General features: G+C 49.0%; 1 protein-coding gene across 2 annotated transcripts in view; it reads left to right on the forward strand.

Annotated features, from left to right (window-relative positions):
* Positions 1 to 11,395, forward strand: part of LOC142589889 (uncharacterized) — a 29,689-nt gene extending 18,294 nt beyond the window's left edge. For both annotated transcript variants that reach the window (XM_075701547.1, XM_075701548.1), the window contains exons 2-7: positions 1,023 to 1,544; positions 2,848 to 2,980; positions 3,445 to 3,556; positions 4,276 to 4,427; positions 5,393 to 5,559; positions 7,817 to 11,395. In XM_075701547.1, coding sequence (XP_075557662.1) covers positions 1,295 to 1,544; positions 2,848 to 2,980; positions 3,445 to 3,556; positions 4,276 to 4,427; positions 5,393 to 5,559; positions 7,817 to 8,241 — 1,239 coding nt within the window. In that variant the 5' untranslated portion in view covers positions 1,023 to 1,294 and the 3' untranslated portion in view covers positions 8,242 to 11,395. The remainder of the gene's footprint in view (positions 1 to 1,022; positions 1,545 to 2,847; positions 2,981 to 3,444; positions 3,557 to 4,275; positions 4,428 to 5,392; positions 5,560 to 7,816) is intronic.
* The last annotated feature ends 5,396 nt before the right edge of the window (positions 11,396 to 16,791 follow it).

Below are 16,791 nucleotides of genomic sequence, written 5' to 3' on the forward strand. Positions count from 1 at the left end.
AGTTCTAAGCGGCCACTCTCGGCTGCACGCCGGCACAATCCAGCAAAACAACAGCTGAGGCCATATTTTCTTTCTGAATATATTGTTCCCGTTAGTAATGTTTTTCTGTAGTATGTGTCTCTGCTTGCAGAGAGGATTGTCCTCCGTGCCCTTCATGGCGTGCTGTTCGCATACACGTTCGCATTGCGGAGAAGGCTGGGCAGTTACCGCCATAAGAAAGCCTTCACTGGCTTTCGATGGCTTTCACTGCCCTTCGCTAGCTTCTTTCAGGCTTGGAAAAAAGTTTTGCGTAGCACGTGTTGAGCGACAGAAAGCTGGATCGGGAATTTTCCTCGATGGTTTACAATTCTCTCGTTGCCACTTTTGCTCTGAATATAATATTTCATGAAGTTGATTAATTAATAATTATGTAATCAGGCGTAATACAAGAAATAGTCGGACTTGCTCCAAGTGAAGGCAAGAACATTACCTTGGTTCTGTCCAGTTAAGTGAGACTCCTATATTTTTAAATGTTGGCCTAAGTTGCGTGGGACACCCTGTAGAGGTTTGAACAAATCCAGGAGAACGTGTATATTTCAATGCTGCGACCGGCATTTTTCGTCCTCGTCTTAAGCTCGATTGTGGTCGCATCGACACACTCCAATTCGGGCTTATATGTGAGCGTGTTATTCACTTTGCATAAAATTGTCAACGGGAGAAATGTGTACCGTCGCATCCATTTCTTTTGTCTGTTGCACAGCGCTTGTTACCCGGCGAACGACACTCCTTCAAGCCATTCACTCATTGCTTCATTGCTTTAGGTTGCTATAAGTTATTCCTTTTTTTTTTCAATTCTTCGTTTACTGTTGAGCTGTGGAGCAATTTCTAGGCGGCAAATTTCAGCAGTTGCTGCACGAACCATTTAGGAAGAATTCGCCCGACCACATGCTTTGTTAGTGTTTTCTTGTACTTGTTGGTTATGTTATGTTGGAGTGTTATGGCATAGCAGGGAAAATTAATGAATTTCTCCCTCTCATTGGCAGACACACTCCGCGTTTCCACTAATCCACAACAGTTGGGTTGTCCCGCGGTCGTAGCCACACCAACGCATCGTGACCGATGACCTCGACACAGAAGGCTGTCATGACGAGGTCGTCGGAAGGCCGCTTACAAACCGGGGGTCCAGTCAGGGCCACGACGGGTCAGACAGGGACGGAGTGCCTCCAACTCGGCTGACCGGAGCGGTGCGCGCCAGGACCGATCGGGTATCGCCAACCGTTTGCCGGCGTGTGCGGCGGTGTGGTCAGCGGCCGCCATGTTGGACCGCAGCCATCGCGGAGGGAGGGCGGCGGCGGCCATCTTGCTGGCGGCCATGCTGTGGTCGTGCGACCCCATGGTGGCGGTGTCGGCGGACAGCTGGTGCAGCGCCGAGGAGGACGACCCTGAGTCGCGCTGGTACTGGCGCGTCGACGAGTACCCGCACCCGATCACGCAGCCGCGGTACTGCAACCGCTACCGGCCGTCGTTCGTGTGCGACCCGGACCGGGTCATCAACAAGAAGCAAGGCGAGTACGCGTATATAGCTTGTTGGGTCGGTCGTTATCTCCTAACTTGGGTCGGCAGTAAGAGGTCTACAGAACTGCAGAGCTTCATTGGTAATTGTACAGCCTTTTTGCGCATGGAACTAGAAGACGGTGCCACAGTTTCACGCATCACCGCTTTCACATTACACCTTGTTTGTTTAGAGATTTCATGTTTTTACCAATAGGATGCACGTCACATATCGTCTGTACATAAAACCTCGCCCTTTCGCCAATAAAATTCAGTTAAAGGTGTGCGCTCACGATTGCCGAGTCCGCTGTCTTCGTACTCTATTTTGGGCGTAAAAACCTGCCGTCACGGAATGCTACCCACTCGTCCAAACCAGCACCCCATTCAATGAAGAGTCGCTGGTATGTCGCGTAAATGTACCCATACGCCGTCGCATAGCCAGATTGAAATTCTTGTTTTTGCTTTCTCAAAATTTATTTAACTGTGATGCAGCGCAGTACCTAATTCCGCGACAAGTCCGGAGTCTACGAAGTGACCACCACAGCAATTTTCTAGTATGTCAATCTCGTGTGAACACATACGCATACTCTTTTTCCCTAGAACTATAAGAGACTGGAATGATTTACCGAACGCCATATGTGATTCTCAAACTCTAGAACATTTTGAAACCGAAGTTACAAAATATTTTCTAAATGAATCCTCATGGATCTAACGCTTCTCGCGTAAGTTGTAGAATCTAGTATTGTTATATGCATAATGTTGCGATGTATGTGATGTAATGTGTATGATGTAAGTTGTAGTATATGTAGTGCATTTTTCGGCTGATGCATTTTTCGGCTACACATTGCTGCTTTATGTTTCAAATAACGGTTGTTAAGTCAGATTTTGTATTATATTTATGTATAATGGCACGCTGTTATTATGTATTAGCTATAGCGTGCTGCTTTATGTAAGCCACGATGCGTTTTGTGCCATATTTGTACCCCACCCCTGTAACGGCTCAATCGGCCAACAGTACCTGTAAATAAAGAAATAAAATAAAAATATGTATATTCACGCTGCAAACCTCAGTGAATACACATGGACAGTAAAATGTACGACGTAGGGCATATGACGGACTGAGGGAACGCCTAATTAAAGCTAACGAAGTATAACGCATACATTTTTTTCAGCCCTCTCAACAAATGTTGTTGCTGATGTGACGCTTTACGCGAGTCTCTGCCGATCGTGTTCGAAGGGTTAAATCTGTTGTACATACACTATGGTGATTACTTGAGCCAACCTATGCAACGTGTGCTACCTCATTGCCGTTCGCAGCGGACGCCCTGGACGCGATCATCGAACGCATCAGAAACGAGACCCTCTGCATCTGCCCAACGTGCGGGAAGTCGCACGCCAGGGGCATAACACTGGGCGTTGCCATCGTGGAGCACATTAACCGGCCTAAAAAGTGAGCGCACTCCCATAAATAAATAAATAAATAAATAAATAAATAAATAAATAAATCGTATTGCCCAATCATTAAGCTAATATGTACACAACACAATCAATAGATTATGCAATCTGTCATTCGGATGACAAATCAGTCTCTGTGGGCTCGAACAGCCGGAACAAATCACCCTGGGCTCAAATAGACAATCAATTCATCAGTAAATCAGCAAGTTGACTGATCGATCTGATAAATAATCAGTCATTCTGTACTTGAACAGAAAATCATTCGATCTATCAGCCAGTCATCCAATCGATAAATCAACGAACCAATCGATGAATATGTGCGTCGAACATTTCATCAGCCAATCAGTCATTCGATTGGACTGGTCATTTAATTTGTGCGTCAGACAAACAGCCAGTCGATGAAGCGGTCAATAGGTTATTGCATCGATCGATCGACTGATCAGACAATCTATATTGCAGCCAGCCGATCTCGGAAGCCGTGCGCATCTTCGCGGAGACGCTGCGCAAGCAGTGGAATCTGGGCAACTGCGACGACGACATACTGCTGCTCATCTCTACAAAGGACAAGCAAGTACGGGCCGCCCGAATAACTATGTCATGACGTCTCCGTGAGGGAATGTGCCTTACGTTAACGATGATGATGGTGACGGTTTTTTTCAGAGGATACGAGCGTTCTTTTAACACTCATCGGGCTAAAGGCTAGCTTTTGTTATCTTTGCGTTGTACATTTCTCAGCCGACAGTAATTAGGCGCTAGGAAAACAAAAAGATGGGTTGAACGCGCACGTTCATTGGCACGTTCGCAGCGGGCAGCACCTAGCTGCACAGCCGCCTGTGACGTCAGAAGCACACCGCACGTAGCCGGAGAAGACGGGCTCGGGAGCTGCCCAGAACGGTGCACCGTAGCCAGAGATAAGGGAACAAGAATGTCCGTCCGGCGGCACCTTTGAACGAAACAGCGCAAAATACGAGACAAGGCGAGGACAAAGAAGCACACAGAGTACTTACTGTCCGGCGGATTTTGTTAAATATTGCGAGTGTTTCTTGTAGATTCTTCGGCCTATCAGGCACTTTTGAAGCAAGGGCGGGGATACTATGCCTGTAAGTCCGATTTCTTATTTCGAATGGCTATTCGCAGTAATTACGCTGATATAGCGATGTGGCCGTTTGAGTGAGGATCCTTTGATACATATTTTTTACCTTTTGTGTGCTGTTCTTCATTTCAAACTTGCTAATTATTTTTGCTTACTACAACTGGACACTTCCGGTCGTTACTACAACGAATGCGCAGTCACACACCCTGGTGGGACCGGCCGTGTCGGACGTGTTCCCGCAGGAAGTGGCTGACCAGATCTACCTGGAGAGCCGCGGCCACTTCGCCAACTGCGACTTTTTCCTCGGACTCGAGTCCATGGTCCAGTCGTACTTCGACATGCTGCGCAGGTATACCTCCGCGTGGCGTTAAACGCACTCTTATCAACCTATCGATCTATCAGCCTATTCCGTACTGCCTTGTAATCGACGTATATTGACAACTGTGTAGAAATAACGAAATCGGCATGTTACTCCTCCGTCGCTGTGCGCATCAATCACATTCAGTCAGACAGTCGGTCGCTCGGTCAAGGTAACCTGCGAGATAGCGAGTCAACCAGTCAAACAATCAGCCACTCAGTCTATCATGAAGACTCAGTACTACAACGATTTGGTCAATCAGCCAATCTTATTGCCGGTCAGTCAATCAGTCGGCTAACAAAATCGAGCCATAGAGCCAATTATACAAGCAGTCAGCTATTAACTCATCTAATCAGACAGTCAGCAAATCAGTGAGCCAGCTGTTCGACGAGTCAGTCAGTTATCGGTAGAACCAGACGGTCGGCCGACCAATCACCGAGTCAATCGGCCGTTGAATGAAGTCAGCCGCTCAGTTAGTCAATCGGCAAGTCGGCCAATTACTCGGTCAACGTTTCCCGTCTCCCGACAATAGCGGAGGAATCAACCAAGTGGACGCGTTTCTAATCACCGAGTCAATCGGTCGGTCAGCCAAGTCAGCCAATCAGTCAGTCAACCTTGCCCGCCTCCCGACAACAGCGGAGGGATGTAATGCAAAAGGATAGAAAGTTGGGCGATTTGGTACGGTAACATGATGTTTGATTGTAGCGCGAAGTGACACGGACAGAGACTATTAGCGCTCGTCCTGTCTGCTTCTAGTCTCTGTCCGTGTCACTTCGCGCTACGATAAAAAAAATAGCTGAGGAATCAACCAAGTGGACGCGTTTCTAATCACCGAGTCAATCGGTCGGTCAGTCAAGTCAGCCAATCAGTCGGTCAACCTTTCCCGTCTTCCGACAATAGCGGAGGAATCAACCAAGTTCTCGCCCTGCATAACTGGCGCGTCACCGGACACGCAGGCTCCAGCTCAAGGGCCTGGTGGGCGCCCGGGCGCAGCCTTCGGCCGGTGCAAACGCGGGCGTCATCGTGGGCATCGTGTTCGGCGCCCTGGCCGGCATGCTGCTCGCCGTGGCCGCCGTCTTGCTAGTGGTGCGCCGATGCGACGCCCCGCCCATCTCCAGCAAGAGTGAGTGCGCTTGACGGCACACCTTTCGCGATTTGAGTACCGAGTGAAGAAGGGGAGCGACCGACGAAATGTTTTAATGCCAAGGAAATTTAACTCTTGCTGAACTGGTCACAAATGGCCGGTGTCTGCCGTCGAAGTAGTCTGGCCAAAGTCGCGGGGCTGCTAGTTCGCCTAGTCCTTTAATTATCAGCCTTTAAACATCGCTTTAGTAGACTGGGTGGACAGCCAGTGGCAAGCGGATATGACGCAGATCCCAGGACCGTGCAAGTGTGCTTATTTTGCCTTCACGCCACGGTGTGTGGGGGGCTTCTTTTCTAACGATCCGCTTCATTTTCCATTCTCTTCGGCGCCAGTCATTGCTTCGGATTACGCCACGCCGCCGCAGTCGTTTTGTTTGGCCACTTAGCGCGACACACGGGAAGAAAAAAAACAACAATGGAAAGTGAAATGAGCGCTGCAAAATAGGGACCCTGTCACGTATACGGGCGTCTTGCGCTGGAGTTTGAGGTATAGTAGCGATGCCTGGTGGCGGCGCGGGAAACATCTGGGTCGTACCAGCTTGGGTCGTATTGAGCCCTGGCTGTGGCGAAGCACGTTTCTAGACCGAGTTTTGCGTCGATTCGCACTTTTTTCTGCCCTGTTGCGAGTGTGAAAAGGCTCGTCACTTCTCATAGACCATGCACGCCGACCACGCTGCGAGCTCGTCGCAGCCTATAGTTTAACGAAAACGGACTCTCCGTGAGACGTAATGCTGGAAGCAGAAGGAATCGGCGACGCCGATCCGGAGAGACCTATCTCAGCCTCGAAAAAGCGTCACCGTCGTTATTTCTGCGTCGTGGGCTGCCATGAACAAGAAGGCCTGAATCCCAACGTCAGATTCTACCGTTTTCCTTCAAGGCCTCACGAAGCGGAGCGTCGGGCGCGCTGGTTAGCTGCAGTTCGTCGCGCTGGGTAAGCGAAACTTCGCGCCATGCTGACTGCTTCGCCTGTCCTGAACCTTGCTTATCTGCGTTCTAAAATACGGTCTTTTGCACCTACAGTCCCGACGGCAGACCGACATAGCAGCAGGCATGGCTGGTGATTCACGATTCGAGACCCGTGGCCACAGGGACAATTAACAATTCGACCCGTGCGAAGTGGTGCGTGCAAATGAGCACAAGTGGTCGGGCTGATTCGGTGACAATTCACTACCCCACTACGAGCAGCACAGGTTAGAGAGTTAAATGTGCCTATCCTTGACCTCAAGCCAGCACGTTGAGGCAGCGCAACAAGGTAGTATTGATTGCAGCACATCGATGTTCGAGCGCTGTCATTAAAAGCTACATCAAGCGAGCAGCGCACGAGCTCGCGCGATTCGCACGTACGTTACGGCGAGCTCATAGCATTGCATCAGTTATTTATCAATTGCTAAAGGGACAGATGGCCGCTACTACAGTGCAGCAGGCATAACTACTTGTCTAGCGGCATGCAGTCAACAAATATTGCAGGAGGCCCGCCGTTTCGCGGCATGTCGGAAGACCGCTGCCGTCGCCACGCGTACCGTCGTGCGCTCGAGCAGTTCCGTACACACGGTGCCGGCTTATCGCTGCTGGGAATTCATTTATAGCAAGCATTTCCTCGCGTTTGTGCGCCTGAATCTAGCAGCGTGCAAACCTTACCTGAAGTTCAACTTCGTACGCGACTCGCTTCACTTGCGATTGACACCGCGCTAAAACTTCGACGCTTATTTCTTTTAACGGCTTACACGTATTCGGCGTCGCATAAGTTATTGCCTTTACGCAGCGTGCCACCCCTGAAAAAGAATCTTCGGCGCCCGATATTCGCTGTAAGCCGCGGTACAAAAAAAAAAAAAAACAAAAAGTGGCGGGTCCTTATTGTAAACGTGCTTTCCGAAGTAGACGACCGAGCTTGGTACTACCCAGTTGATGACAGAGGGCGCTTTTTAGCACCATTTTCGCAGCGCCCCCTGGGCAATGCAAAAGCCCCATTGGCTTTTGCGTCGTTTCCGGTGAACCCCAGTGAGGAGTAGCACAATAGTGACACGCTCTCCAGGCCGACCTCTCCTCCTTTCTCTTCATTGAAATCTCCTCGTCCTCGGGCAAGCAAGAACTTGCCGCGTTTGTTCTTTATGTGAGCTTTCTTCGACGCGTCTATTCGTAATCAAAGCCTTCGGTTTTGCACCGATGTTGTTTTGCATACTTACGCTACCGGAATCAGACAAGGCTGTTTAAGAGGTCCCAAATTTTTTTTGTTGCAGGCATTCCTGAGGCTTGGCGAAGGATGCGCCACCTGCGAACTGCGAGGCACGGCGCTCCACAGCCGGTCCGGCACACCACCAAGGCCGCCCATCCGGCAGCACCTTACCTGGTCAGGATTCCGGCGACAAGTGCGGCGACCGCGGCTTCCGAACCGCCGGATGTGACCAAGCCTCTGACTTCCGGTCTAGTGCTTCCGCCTCCTCCTCCTCCTCCTTCGCTGAGCAACGGACGCTACGAGGCCCCGAAGGGCGGCTGCGAGACTCCCAGGGGCCTCGACGCTAGCGACCCTAGCGACAGTTCCGGCGACGAAGAGTCGACGACCGATAGCGAAGGAGAGTGCAGCAGCTGCTCGAGCCCCGGGGACGCTCATGAAAGCACTCCGATTGCCAGTACCTCGAGTGCCGGCACTAGGGTCACGGTTTGAGCACTGTAATCTAGTACTGGCCAGTCGCAATGCCATTTTACCTAAGAGCTGCCTACGTCAGAGGCACGTGGGCTGTGAAGGCCAAGACACACTCGTGACCCTTCACAGCGTGCTTTTGCTGAGGCTTGCAGTGGAGTAATTGTCGGAACCGTACTCCTGGGACGGGTCCGGGAGAACGCTGGGAACTACAACTTGGCCGTCTCAATGTCGCTTCGCCTAGTGCTACCTGTATACGTCAGAAACATCTGGACTATGAAGGCTTCGAACGCTGAGAAGATGCAGCCATTTCTCCACAAAGTGCAAATGCACCTCATGCTCTTGGTTAAACTTTAACTGGTTTGTGGCCAGCCTCACTGTCACCTTACCAACTTCTGCGTGTTAGAGTCATTTGGGTTACGAAGGCGAAATCGTAATCCAAATGACAAGAGTCATTTGGGTTACGATTTTTGACAACTGCTTAACGACGGCGTCATGTGTCTGGAATGTGCGGAAGGTATTCTGCAACATGCCCCAAGACTCGTAGATAGAGAAATTGGAGCCGTATGGTTTCATCGCTGTCAACCAGAACTGGTCAGTCTCAAGATGACTTTACCAAGTGCCGTCTCTGTCAGAAGTGCCTTGGTATATAAAGGCGTCGAACATTCTGAAGTCGCCACCATGTACCCAGAATGTGTGGAATGTCTCACGCAACATGCTGAGGATAAGACTCGCACCGCAAGAGTTCTTTGGTACGTATTCTACGGTCAGAGGTCGCGACTTGCAAAGTGTAATCTATATATGGCTGGACAGTTTCAGTGCTACTTCACGAAGTTTCTCCTTTTTTCACAGTCTGTCAGAGGAACTGAGCGAAGGCTTTGAACTCTGTGAGGACGCAGTGGTGTGCCCAGAACGTGCGGGATGGGTGGTAAATGGCTTCTCGCAAAGTGACCTTGCTAAGACTCGCAGCGAAGTAATTGTTGAGGCCGTATCCCTGGTCTACTACTTTCGGAGACACTTTAATTTTTCCGTGACGTAAGGAGCATCTCGGCATCTCATTGGAGTGGCGGATGTCCTCCATCCGCTCGCATATCCAACGAATAATGCGTGCTGAAAGCGTATTATACCCTATAGTGATCGGCAGAGAGTACGGCTCTTAATCGGTTACCTTACGACACAAAGACAATGGACAATTGACGAAATGACACAGGGAGTTCATAGCGCCTTTTTGACATTTGATCTCTCGCGGTTCATCTTGTCGTCACCATTACGTGTCACCAGATATACCGAATATTTCTCTTTACGAAAGACATTTTTGTTGTTGAACTGGATCCACTAAGTGACAAGGACTTTCAGTGAGTGTGCTCAATGCGTCTTGGACTGGAAATCGCGAAGTCATTCTCTTTCACCTGCGGAAGAGAACGTCTTCTAAAAAAAAGAACAACTCTCTGCGCTCTTCGTAACGTCCTCATTGCCGTGTTCATTTAGTGAGCGATGATCCAGCTTTATTTGAATGGACTGTCCGTGGATGTTCAAAGACTCCGGACCGGGAACCATGACACCATACTACGACTTTTCGTCGTCTGGTTACGGGTTATAAAGACATTTAATTCTCTGACTCTTCTCTGCCATCAGGAAACAGTTGCGGCAGTGGATGTGGACCGCATATTCGGTTTGTTGTGTAGTGCTAGTGCGGTGACTACTGCATGGATGCTCGCGTAACAACACCGTCTTGATGCATCTGCGGATGAAAGCCTTCACGTTTATCTAGCTTGAGCTGCTACAGATTGGCGCTGCAACCATCGCTGGTGCTGGCAGTTTACTGACGCAAGCGAGCCGCTCTGACTATGCGTTCGCTGGTGTCGGAAGCAGCCCGAACCGTTTTCCGAAAGGCGGCGCCTTCACATGGAGGCCATTCACCGCACCTTGTTTTACGCACGCGAATCACTAAAGAGATGTAGCCTATCCGTGAACTATCGCAGTTTTCGGAATACCGCAAAAGGCGAAGCGCTCAGGTGTTCCGTGGATGGATGGATGCTATGAGCGTCCCCTTTGGAAAGGGGCGGTGGGTTTACGCCATCTCGTGACACTCAGTTAAGCTAGAGAAGAGGGAAGATGACAGGAAGATAGAGACTTGAGTGCGATATCGTACTTGAGGTGAATAACGGTGGTGGAACAAGGAACGTCATAGGGGGGGGGGGGGACTGAAGCCAGCGTTACGACAAGTTCACTATGTCTTGTCAAGGTCCTGACGAAGGCAGGGGCGAAGTGGAGCAAGCCCACCACAATTGTCTAAATGTTGGCTTCAGCCTGCGACATCTCTTATTCGACCAGCGTTTGATGTTTTCAAGCACGGATTCACGAGGAGCACACGAGACTAAATGTTGCTTGAAGGCGCCGTCTTGTCTCGACTTCAGCACACAAAACTACCATTACGACCACTGTTTTCTGTTTAGCTGCTTATGTACATTAGTCGGCAGCAACCATCACTGATGTATGGGGATTTTTTTTTTTTTGGCGAGAGCGCAGGTCAGTGCAACACGAAAACGTTCCTAACGCACCGTGGTTAAACGAAGTGTTACCAAATGTTGCAGCTTGCACTGCGGCCACACTGCGTTCTGGTATTCCGCAGCACACCAATGTCAGTCATTCGTTTTAAGAACAGAAGGCAAACCACTGTGAAAGTTCCGGTATTCGTAGTATGGGCTCTGCACAGATTGAGAAAACGATGGACAACGTCATGAGGTGGAATTTATTTTGGCGCTTGAACGACGCCATAATGACCGCGTTCTTGTGCCATGCTAGGACATGCTACGATACACTTTAGAACTTTAGCAAGGCTGCCCGAGATGCGGCATGCTTGTACTGTTAATCGCACCATCGATACCCACTTCTCATGTCTGCTTTAATTTCTTCCCGTCAGAAGCTTACCCAGAGTTGAGAAGGCATTTGCATGTGAAGTTTGTTTCTGTATTTCGCACGGGTAGTGTCATCATGGCTTGGTAGACGTTCAACTCACCGGCGGTTTGCTTCCTGCTGCGAACCGTCCAGTGTTCGTATAGTTTATAAAGTTAACTTCACTAGATGATGTTTGTGGTATGCGATATATATGCGCATTCTATTGAATGCAATTAGGCAGATGTTTAGAAATAAGAAGTATAAACGGTTCGCCTGCTTCTTTTTCTAGGTTTATTTCACGGCACCTCATGTACTTAACGCGCACACTAACCTGTGTTTTGAAGACAAGGTCATCTCAGCTGACTTCAGATGGGTTTGGTGTATTTGGTATCTGGGTATCTCGTAACGACTTCCAGAAAGAAAAGGCCCTTTCACGCCTACAGAGCGTCGTAGCTAGTCTCAAATAGCACGAAATTGTACAGCTCAGCGAGATAAAAGGAGAGAATTAGTCCCAGAGAACGTAAAAAACGGTACAGGCGTAATTAGTCAGTACAGTAAAAAACTAACCACATTGCACTAAACGCCTTTACAGGCGTTCAGTTGCAGGCGTTTAGTGCAATAAAATCGCCGAACATATAGATTTGTGGAAGCAAAGTCGCCGTACGGCACACTTTGGAGCGAGTTCGCTTAGGCAAAGCATGGCTCGGGCGAGGCATTGGGCGATGCCCACAAGAAGCTTCACTTCACTTCACCTAATTACCTTAAAGGACACCCGACCTGCCGTGGTTGCTCAGTGGCTATGGTGTTGGGCTGCTGAGCACGAGGTTGCGGCATCGAATCCCGACCACGGCGGCCGCATTTCGATGGGGGCGAAATGCGAAAACACCCGTGTACTTAGATTTAGGTGCACGTTAAGGAAACCCAGGTGGTCGAAATTTCCGGAGTCTTCGACTACGGCGTGCGTCATAATCAGAAAGTGGTTTTGGCACGTAAAACCCCATAATATATATTTTTTTACAGGACCATGTATTTGGGGTATTACATAAGGGGTTGGTATCAAATATAAAACAAATTAAATGCACAATAAAAGGAATTTAAGTACAAATTTGCTCGCTATTGGATATCGCAGTTATACAGTTGAAAAATGTGGGTGGGCAGGCGATTGCGGCGATGTCGTGTGGAAGGCCGTTGCAGTCCGAGGCTGAGCGTGGAAGGAATCGTGAGGCAAACGTAGTAGTGTGCGCACGTGGCTGGGCAACTTGAAGTGGATGACCAATGCGGAATGAAATACTTGCCCGAGGACTGATGTAGGTATGAGGATGAAGTGAATATAACTAAATTAACAAGCATGGCGTCACGCGCGCTCAAGCCAACGTGAACACATCTCACTCGATGACCGCAGAAACTCGCTGTCAAAACGCTGCAGTGAGGAAATGCGGTAGCAGCAGCGAGCGCATTCACCTTTGTGCACCCGCTCTCATCAACGCGAACTACGTCTTGAAAACACGGCTCAGCGTGTACTGTGTGCCCGTCGTAGATGGCTTTCAAATTAAAAAAAAATGAAGTTTCAAGATACAGCGTATCCGCCGGGCTCACGCGGCCGCATGGGCTGCCCGGAGTAGAATGCGCCCTCCTCCCCTCGAAGCCTTGCGTGCGACTGAAGGCGGCGCGCTTCCTCCCTGCTTTCCGCCGGTGCGTGCGCGAGATTCAGCCGCGATCGCCGGCTCACCCTCTCTCGCTTTCACTCGCTCATACAGCATTCGGCGCGCGGCGACGATTTCATCGCCCATGGACTTTATACGGCACCTCACGGTGACGCCGACGGCAGAAATGCGCCTGGAGTGTCCATATAGTTGCTATTACAATAGCAGCTATGGAATAAGTACTTACTATCGATATGCCGCCGTCAAGAGAGGGCTAATTGTTAGACCAAACTCTGCTTTTAACGATGATGTACTGGTATTATATGAATAGCATGGATGAGCGTATCTTGATTTTGTCAGATATTTGTGGTTGGGCTCCAAATGGCAGAGGCATATTCTAGTTCAGAGCACAAGACTGACTTATAGGCAAGCAGTTTTAGATTGGGTGATGCGTGACGTAGATGACGTTTTAAGAATCCAAAGTTTCTGTTGACTGATGATATGACTTTAGGGACATGCGCATTCCAGGTTAGATCATTGGACAACATTATGCCGAGGTGTTTATAAGACTGTGTTAATGCTACCGTGACGTGCAATTTAGATTGTATGAGGGAACAAGAGAAGATTACGTTTGCGGCTAAGTAACACGAGTTTGCATTTATCGGGGTTTAGTTCCATGAGCATTGGTTACACCAGTCCTGGACGCAAGTTAAGTTACTTTGGAGAGCTAGTTGATGAAAGGGATTAATAATTTTTCGATAGATAACACAGTCATCTGCAAAGATATGGACGGTACAGGAGACATGTGTTAGTAGGTCGTTAATATATACCAAAAATAGGAGGGGACCATGGGACTGACTCCTGCGGGCCGTCTGATGTTACTGGAAGAGAGCTAGAGGCTTGATTATTAACGTGAGCAAATTGGGTGCGGTTAGCCAGAAATTTCTTTATCCACTGCAGTATGTTAGGATATAGGTTTAAGGAAGGCTTTAGTAGCAAGCGTTTGTGATGAACCTTGTGTAGTGTGTTGGTAAGTGTGATGATCGGAGCCTGATGGGGGTTTAGTACTTACCAGATCGAACTTTCTCCTGTTATTGGCTAAGATGTTCGGCAGGTCTGTCTGAAAAAAAAAATGCGAGAAACTGTGAATACGCTGAGTCGGCCTCGTAGTATTTGTTCCATGCGTATGCGCTCGGCTTTCTTTTTGCAGCAAGGAAATGTGGTTGTGTTGGGATAGCAATTAGGTGGACACTCCAAGCGCATTTTTTCTGTCCCCTTCGGCGTCGCCGAGACGTTCCGTATAAAGTACAAGGCCGATAACATCGTCTCCGCGCGCCGTATGCTGCATGTGCGAGTGAAAGCACGCCGATGGTCTCGACTCAATCTGGCGCGCGCGAGGGGAGAGAAACGCGCCGTCTTCCGTCGCGTGAGATGCCGTTGGGGGATTGGAGGGAGGGAGGGAGGGGGGTTGCGGGTGGCGTTGTGCTTCTGCAGCAACTGCGTATTTCGCGAGCGGGAGAACTGACGATCGCTGCTCGATCTCGCGCGCGAAAGCGAAGAAAGCAGGGAGGCAGAACGGGAGAGAGAAAGGGGGAGGGAGCGGCTACTCCGCCATCAACTGCGTACTTAGCGCGCGCCATGTCTTCAAAGCGATCTGCAGATGGCTCATACCTTTGCGTGTGCTGTGTGCCGTTCGGTTTGCGTTGAGGCGATAGACAGCACGAAGGTAACTTCGCTCGCTGCTGCTGCCGCGCTTCCTCACGCCAGCGTTTTGACGGCGAGTGTCCGCAGCCATGGAATATCATGTGTTCATGTTTGCCTGTGCGCGCTGACACCATGCTTGTTAATTCAGTTAGTAAGCGGATGTTTCCAGGTTAATACGACCGATAAAACTGCTGTCTTCGCATAGTTGCCTACCACTTTGCTATGGCGATTGGTGCTTTGCCTTTCGGGTGAAACTGCGACTTTTTTTTTTGTTCACAAGGGCTTTCAAAGACTTTGATAACTATGTTTTTGTTATGACTGACACGAAATGTAATAGTGGGAATAAATTTAGTTGTCAGTTCTGTAATTTTGGTATTCGGAAGTAAGCCAGTTATCCTAAATTAATCGGTCGTGGAAACTTTCATTGAAGTTTGGAGTAAAAGCGAGAGGCTAGTTATTAATTTCATTGTAATTGCCTTTGTAGTATATAGGCGAATCACTTTCTGCAAAGTCTGGCTCGATAGCGGGATGAAGGCGAGAGCACCATGTAGAATTTCGCGATCGATAATTTCGCGGAGATAAAGCTTTCAGAGTGATTTGTTAGTACAAGGTCCAAGATGTTTGGTGATTGACGTACTACGCGTGTGGGTTCTGTTACTAACTGGGTGAGATCGAAATGTAGACAAACGTCAACGAAGTTATTTATGTGCCTCCTTTTGGTGTCATGTTCTGTTGGTCAATACAGGGAAATTAAAATCGCCAAATAGAAGAATGCGCGCGTTTGGATGCGTAGCAGTGAGTTGACTTTGGCTATGAATTAGGTAACTAGAAAAACTTAGATTGCTATGGGGGTGTCTGTAGCAGACACCTAGTATGTCGGTTTGATGCGCGGAAAGGCAGATTGCCCATATTTCAAGCTCCGATCAGATGTTAATAACAGAATGAGGCAACTGCTGGTTTGTGGCAATAAGAACAGCTCCTCCCCTGGAGCCCTTGCGAACCTTACCAAAAACATTAAACTTAGGTAGATCGACCAAAACGTCTGTATTTTGGTGACGTCATCTGTTAGCCATGCTTATTTAGTATGAGTACGTCGCTGGCAGATGATGCAACAAAATTACAAATGCGTTCGGGCTTGGGGAGAAAACTGCGTATGTTTGGGAAGATAACAGAAAAAGAAATATTTGGCAGCTTACAGCGGGGGCTGTCGCAAAGAAGTTTAGTTACATGATGATGGGCCGTATACTATGCGATTTCTTTTATAGTGTGTGATGACTCCTCGAATTCAAACCGCTTAGGGCCGATGAAATATGTCTTGTAGCAGAAAGAAAAAATTGAGGTCTTAGTTTTGGCAAAGGTAGCGAGGTGCTTTCGCACATCTCAGACAGAACGTGGAAAGTCCTCAGTCCTCCCCAATGCTGTAATCGGCCCTTTTTAACTTACGGGCACTGGAAAGGATTACCTGTGTGGTTTTAAAAAATGGAAATTTAACGATCATTTGGCGAACGCGCTCATAGTAATGGCTCCAAAGACGGCGAGCCCGTTCAGTTTCTTTAGGGTGAATGGTTAAAGCTGAGCGATCACGGCACGGGCTGTTTCTTGAGATTCGGCGTAAGTTTCCGATACATCATCATCAGTGATATTATAGAAAATTGTTACGCCGAGAGCGATCTTCGGCGTCTTTTAAGCCGGCTTCTATTCCTCCGATTTCTTTAGTTGTCGGGCGTTGTTACCGCAGATGGTATCCATGTCGGTGCGTAGGGTTGCTAGAGCTTGATATTGAGTTTCTAAGTTGGGTAACCTGCCACTGAGATAAGGTATAGCCTGTTTAGTAGTTAGTTGATTTCGAACTCCTGGAACCTCAGTGAGTAGTTGTGACCGACCGACAGATAGCTTTTGTTCGACGAGTGCCGTGTCCGGACCCGGATTTGTAGCGACATCGCCAGCCACCAACAACAAGGTACGCGCGACATCATCACATTCAATAGCAACGGAGAGGCAGCACTGTGGGCTAAGTAGCTGCAGGAGACAGTAATCGCTTGATTTTTTTGTGTGTGTGTGAAAAGAGAATACTGCGCACACACCTGCGCAGCGAAGGCGAACGGTTTTGACGACTGCATCGTGGCAGAGCCAGTGCGCCTACAATGCGCCGGGTGATTCAGCGTTATTGTCGCCGTGTCGGTCGCTCTCGATAATATGAGGGGATAGAAGGTTGGGCGAGTTGGTACGGTAACATGATCTTGGATTGCAGCGCGAAGTGACACGGACACAGACTAGAAGCGCTCGTCCTGTGTGCTTCTAGTCTGTCTCCGTGTCACTTCGCGCTGCA

This window comes from Dermacentor variabilis, chromosome 8 (genome assembly GCF_050947875.1).
Source record: "Dermacentor variabilis isolate Ectoservices chromosome 8, ASM5094787v1, whole genome shotgun sequence".
Lineage (NCBI taxonomy): Eukaryota > Metazoa > Arthropoda > Arachnida > Ixodida > Ixodidae > Dermacentor > Dermacentor variabilis.